The sequence below is a fragment of the Xenopus laevis genome, chromosome 7L, assembly GCF_017654675.1.
Source record: "Xenopus laevis strain J_2021 chromosome 7L, Xenopus_laevis_v10.1, whole genome shotgun sequence".
In the NCBI taxonomy this organism is placed as follows: Eukaryota; Metazoa; Chordata; class Amphibia; order Anura; family Pipidae; genus Xenopus; species Xenopus laevis.
The window spans coordinates 4113069-4120052 of NC_054383.1; the positions used below are offsets into that span (position 1 = coordinate 4113069).

Sequence of the window (6984 nt, forward strand, 5' to 3'; positions counted from 1 at the left end):
GTAGTTCAGGTCAGGTGATCTCTTCCTGTTACAGTTACAGCTGCAGTATTTCTGGTCAGGTGATCTCTTCCTGTTACAGTTAGAGCTGCAGTATCTCTGGTCACGTGATCTCTACCTGATACAGTTAGAGTTGCAGTATTTCTGGTCAGGTGATCTCTTCCTGTACCAGTTAGAGCTGCAGTATTTCTGATCAGGTGATCTCTGATGCAGTACACAGACAGACCATGACTAAATGGGGGTTCAAGGCAAGAGATGTAAAAGGGCAATATTTACTTAAATATATATCAACCAGTTTGGTAAGATTCTTTAATATGCCACTTAATATGATAAAAACTATCCGTTGCTTAAATATTCATTTTGGAGGTAAAGTTTTCCTTTAAATTGGTTATGCAGTAACAGTATCTTTAGCACCAGTTACCGCCAGTTACATTCACTCATACATTAAAAAATGCCAATAACCCACTTTGGGGAAACCCTCTTGTGTTAGAAATTCGGTATGAAGCAATCCATGTAAATAAGTCTTTATAAATTTCCCATATTGCATAAGAAAGGAATGGGTGAGGGGGAGGGAGAACTGGGGAGATTCCAATAACTAATTATTTATATACAGTATAAAAGGAAACAAACTATTCTTATTCTTAACCGACTACAAAGAACTGTCCCTTGTGCCAAATGGATCAGTTGTACAGTGCCATCCAGTGGCTGGAGTTGGTATTGCTGCAAACATGATGCACTTTTGGTTTCCCTTAAAGCAGTTGCTGAACAAATACTAAAATACACATACAAATAATCCTCTTTTTTGTAATGTGTTTTTTTCTTTCTTAAGTGCTGAAGCCAATTTTCCCTACATATTTCCGCATATATATAAGTAAAAGTGTATATATATATATCTGTGTGTGTAAAATATGTTGTCTCTGGGCAGAGATCCCAATGCAATAAGTAATATGGCAGCTCTAACCACAATAAGCTATACCCTCATACTGTACTGTCTAAGGGAATCAATATGGCACCTCCTCCTCCCATATGTATAAATACAAATATACAGAGAAGGAATGTTCTGGGCACACAATAAGCTATACCCTCACACTGTACTGTCTAAGGGAATCAATATGGCACCTCCTCCCATATGTATAAATACAAATATACAGAGAAGGAATGTTCTGGGCACACAATAAGCTATACCCTCATACTGTACTGTCTAAGGGAATCAATATGGCACCTCCTCCTCCCATATGTATAAATACAAATATACAGAGAAGGAATGTTCTGGGCACACAATAAGCTATACCCTCATACTGTACTGTCTAAGGGAATCAATATGGCACCTCCTCCTCCCATATGTATAAATACAAATATACAGAGAAGGAATGTTCTGGGCACACAATAAGCTATACCCTCATACTGTACTGTCTAAGGGAATCAATATGGCACCTCCTCCTCCCATATGTATAAATACAAATATACAGAGAAGGAATGTTCTGGGCATAATATATTGTTGTGCAACGCCAGCTGTATGTGAATGAACTTATCCAGTCTGTGTTTTGCTCATATAGGAGATCGATATGTAGTGGTTGACTGTGGAGGAGGAACAGTAGACCTGACAGTTCATCAGATCAGATTGCCAGAGGGTCATCTGAAAGAACTTTACAAAGCATCTGGTAAGTTCTCCTTAATGATTTCTAATATCCTTATCATTTACAGTAGGGGCTACATTATCCCTTATAATACATGAGTGATACTCAGAGTTCCCTGTATAACTCAGCCTGCAGCCTTGTGCCTTTATATGGTCACAGAACAACCCCTCAGTGACTTCTAATATCCTTATCATTTACAGTAGGGGGTACATTATCCCTTATAATACATGAGTGATACTCAGAGTTCCCTGTATAACTCAGCCTGCAGCCTTGTGTCTTTATATGGTCACAGAACAACCTCTCAGTGACTTCTAATATCCTTATCATTTACAGTAGGGGGTACATTATCCCTTATAATACATGAGTGATACTCAGAGTTCCCTGTATAACTCATCCTGCAGCCTTGTGCCTTTATATGTTTACAGAACAACCCCTCAGTGACTTCTAATATCCTTATCATTTACAGTAGGGGGTACATTATCCCTTATAATACATAAGTGATGCTCAGAGTTCCCTGTATAACTCAGCTTGCAGCCTTGTGCCTTTATATGGTCACAGAACAACCCCTCAGTGACTTCTAATATCCTTATCATTTACAGTAGGGGGTACATTATCCCTTATAATACATGAGTGATACTCAGAGTTCCCTGTATAACTCAGCCTGCAGCCTTGTGTCTTTATATGGTCACAGAACAACCCCTCAGTGACTTCTAATATCCTTATCGTTTACAGTAGGGGGTACATTATCCCTTATAATACATGAGTGATACTCAGAGTTCCCTGTATAACTCAGCCTGCAGCCTTGTGCCTTTATATGGTCACAGAACAACCCCTCAGTGACTTCTAATATCCTTATCATTTACAGTAGGGGGTACATTATCCCTTTAATACATCAGTGATACTCAGAGTTCCCTGTATAACTCAGCCTGCAGCCTTGTGCCTTTATATGGTCACAGAACAACCCCTCAGTGACTTCTAATATCCTTATCATTTACAGTAGGGGGTACATTATCCCTTATAATACATGAGTGATACTCAGAGTTCCCTGTATAACTCAGCCTGCAGCCTTGTGCCTTTATATAGTCACAGAACAACCCCTCAGTGATTTCTAATATCCTTATCATTTACAGTAGGGGGTACATTATCCCTTATAATACATGAGTGATACTCAGAGTTCCCTGTATAACTCAGCCTGCAGCCTTGTGCCTTTATATGGTCACAGAACAACCCCTCAGTGACTTCTAATATCCTTATCATTTACAGTAGGGGGTACATTATCCCTTATAATACATGAGTGATACTCAGAGTTCCCTGTATAACTCAGCCTGCAGCCTTGTGCCTTTATATAGTCACAGAACAACCCCTCAGTGATTTCTAATATCCTTATCATTTACAGTAGGGGGTACATTATCCCTTATAATACATGAGTGATACTCAGAGTTCCCTGTATAACTCAGCCTGCAGCCTTGTGCCTTTATATGGTCACAGAACAACCCCTCAGTGACTTCTAATATCCTTATCATTTACAGTAGGGGGTACATTATCCCTTATAATACATGAGTGATACTCAGAGTTCCCTGTATAACTCAGCCTGCAGCCTTGTGCCTTTATATAGTCACAGAACAACCCCTCAGTGATTTCTAATATCCTTATCATTTACAGTAGGGGGTACATTATCCCTTATAATACATGAGTGATACTCAGAGTTCCCTGTATAACTCAGCCTGCAGCCTTGTGCCTTTATATGGTCACAGAACAACCCCTCAGTGACTTCTAATATCCTTATCATTTACAGCAGGGGGTGCATCATCCCTTATAATTAACTAAATCTTAATCTAATAAGATTTCTCAACTCAATGTAGGGGGTCCGTATGGATCTCTCGGTGTTGACTATGAGTTTGAGAAGCTTCTATGCAAAATATTCGGAGATGATTTCATCGACACGTTCAAAGTGAAGCGTCCGGCGGCCTGGGTCGACTTAATGATCGCCTTCGAGTCGCGCAAGAGAGCAGCCGCCCCAGACAGAACCAACCCCTTAAACATCACATTGCCATTTTCCTTCATTGATTACTACAAAAAATTTCGGGGTCACAGCGTGGAGCATGCCTTGCGCAAGAGCAAGTGAGTATGATCAGCCGCATGATGTGTATTAATATAAATATGGAGAGGTTTGTGATTAAATGTAGCCTTGAGTGCTAATGGGCTGATGAAATCTGAATCTCCTTTAGTGTGGACTTTGTGAAGTGGTCCTCCCAGGGGATGCTACGGATGAATCCGGACGCAATGAACGCTCTATTCAAGTCCACCATTGACCACATAATTGAACACTTAAGTAAGTGTCAGGCTTTTGTGCCTTTAGCGACCCTCGGACTCCTTCATATCCCTGTGTCCTCCCCGCATGGTATTTACTTTCCCATTCTCTTTGGTCTCATGTGCATCTTTGTTTGGCCTCCAGCTGTAGCTGCCCATCACCTGCCTTATCTATATACAGAATAGCCATCAAGGTTATGGCGAGAAGGGCTCAAAGGAGCTGAAGATCCCATCACAATGCAAGACATGCAGGAAAAGTCTTCTTAATACACAATGTAATTACATGCTACACACATGGCAGAGCCAAACACGGGAGCCTTTAACCCTCACATAAGGAATTATGGACATAAAGCAGTCGTTTGCATCTATCTATCTATCTTAGGGATAGGCGAATTATTTCGCCTTGTTTCGCCGCGGAAATGACGCCCAGAGACTTGTATGGCGTCGTTCGTCAGACTTTAATGGGCCTCGGTAACATTTCGTGAAGTGAATTGGGAGAAATTAAACGTGTCAAATTTGCCCTTTCTTTCTTTCTATTATCTATCTATCTATCTATCTATCTATCTATCTATCTATCTATCTATCATCTATCTATCTATCTATCTATCTATTTATCATCTATCTATCTATCATCTATCTATCTACAGTATATTCTATCTATCTATTATCTATCTATCATCTATGTCTGTCGCCTATCTATCTATCTATCTATCTATCTATCTATTATCTATCTATCTATCTATATTGCTTCTATCTATCTATCTATCTATCTATCTGTCTATTTATCATCTATATATCTATCTATCTATCTATCTATCTATCTATCTATCTATCTCTATCTATCTATCTATCTATATATCTATCTATTTATCATCTATCTATCTATCTATCTATCTATCTATCTATTTATCATCTATCTATCTATCTATCTATCTATCTATCTATCTATCTATCTATCTATTTATCATCTTTCTATCTATCTATCTATCTATCTATCTATCTATTATCTACCCCCCATGGGAGGGTTTGAGTAATGGCAGTAAGGCTCCAGCCTGAATGTCAGTTTAGGAGAGATTTGGGTTGAATGCCTCATAGATATACCTGGAATCCCAGCCTCAATGTCAGTTAGGATTAGATTTCAGGTGAAATAGTTTTCATCCTAAATTTCATGCTCTCTGACCTTGAAGCTGGGCTTTCAGGTGAATCTAGGAAGGCTCTTACACCAATGTTTCCCAATGTATTTAACCTTGTTATGACCAAAAGTTGGAGGCTCTCTAATCCACCATATTTTATCCATAATCTAGCTGTCTCTCTATTGGCTATCCATCAATCTCCCCATCATCTATCTATATCTGTCTTCGTTTGACTTCTTTTTACACCATGAATGCATTTTGGCCCACTTGTACATATTTGTCCCATCTTTTCCCACAGCAAATCTCTTCCAGAAACCAGAGGTCACTGGGGTAAAGTTCCTATTTTTGGTGGGTGGATTCGCCGAGTCCCCTTTGCTCCAGCAGGCCGTCCAGCAAGCGTTTGGCGACCAATGCCGCGTTATTATCCCACACGATGTAGGATTAACGATCCTTAAAGGAGCTGTGTTATTCGGCTTGGATCCTGCTCTGATCAAGGTCCGACGTTCCCCCCTGACCTATGGAGTAGGCGTTTTAAATCGCTACGTGGAAGGCAAACACCCACCTGAAAAGCTGCTTCTGAAAGATGGAACCCGGTGGTGCACCGACGTCTTCGATAAGTTCATTCTGGCCGACCAGTCGGTGGCTCTGGGGGAAGCGGTGAAACGCAGCTACACACCAGCCAAACAATCCCAGCTTGTCATCATCATCCACATCTACAGCTCAGAGCAGGATGATGTTAATTTCATCACTGATTCTGGAGTCCGGAAGTGCGGTACCCTCAAGCTGGATCTGACCGGTGTAGAAAGCACCCCCGTCCCTAGCCGTAGGGAGATTCAGACCGTTATGCAGTTTGGGGACACTGAAATTAAAGCCACGGCAATAGATGTAGCAACTTCTAAAAATGTGAAAGTTAACATTGATTTCCTCAATTAGAAGTTTCTCCAGTTCTCCCTAATTCTCCTGTATTTCATTTGCTCTTGCCCCTCCCATAACGCTAACTCAGCTCTGGGACCTGGAGTCCTGTCCTGTTTTATTGAGCCATAACCTGTACATTGCAGTGTCAGTATAGGACCCCTACCTATTCTGGAAAATGTTACCTCCATAAAGTCCCATGAGCAGATATCTCACTCAAAAAGGTGGTCCTTGCATGTGTCAGTTCCTTCCTCTTAATCCCAAATGTGATCCAAAGAAATTGTAGTCCAAAAGATAATTCCTCCAGGGAAAACGGAATTCCTTCTTACGGCAATAGATGCAGCAACTTCTTGAAGTGCGAAAATCAGCACTGATTTCCTTCATTAGAAATTTTAGACTATTTTCCGGTATTTCGGTATTTTTGAAATTTCCCTAAAAAATTGTAGGCAACAAATTCAGTTACCCAAGGCTGTGGGTGGTATCAAATTTTAAAATTTTTCACATATGAACCTCATCAGATCCCATCTAAAAATAAAGAAAAGAAAATTTTAGTTGAATGGGATTTTGCAGAGTAATTTTATGTTGCGTTACATTTTTTTTTATTTGGTGCTATAGACGATCCCGTTAATGATCCTATTAAATGTGTTTGTTGTTGATGTTATTTTTCAGTTTTTCTTTATATCAGGCCCTCAAGGTTCCCTTTAGCTAGTTTATAATGATGGGCAAAATTTGTGAAAAATTTAGGGAGGAACTTCATTTTTTAAAAAACATACAAAATACGAAGAATTATTATTTACTGTTTTTTTTTTCATTGATAAAAAACTCATTTTGAAAAAGATTGGGCACCTCATATTTTCTCTGCTATCTGCATATTTCTGAATAGGCGATTTTTTTAAAAAAAATTGCAGATTTTCATACAAAAAATCACACAAAATCTGGGAAAAAATTACATTGGTGTTTATAATCTATGATGAATCTATGTTTATTATCTAAGC

General features: G+C 39.5%; 1 protein-coding gene across 1 annotated transcript in view; it reads left to right on the top strand.

The window, feature by feature from the left end:
• hspa12a.L (heat shock protein family A (Hsp70) member 12A L homeolog) overlaps positions 1 to 6645 on the top strand; it is a 42794-nt gene extending 36149 nt beyond the window's left edge. Inside the window, exons 9-12 of the mRNA XM_018224677.2 lie at positions 1554 to 1658; positions 3497 to 3755; positions 3863 to 3966; positions 5376 to 6645. Of these exons, the coding sequence (XP_018080166.2) occupies positions 1554 to 1658; positions 3497 to 3755; positions 3863 to 3966; positions 5376 to 6010 (1103 nt within the window). The 3' untranslated portion in view covers positions 6011 to 6645. The remainder of the gene's footprint in view (positions 1 to 1553; positions 1659 to 3496; positions 3756 to 3862; positions 3967 to 5375) is intronic.
• Positions 6646 to 6984: the final 339 nt, after the last annotated feature.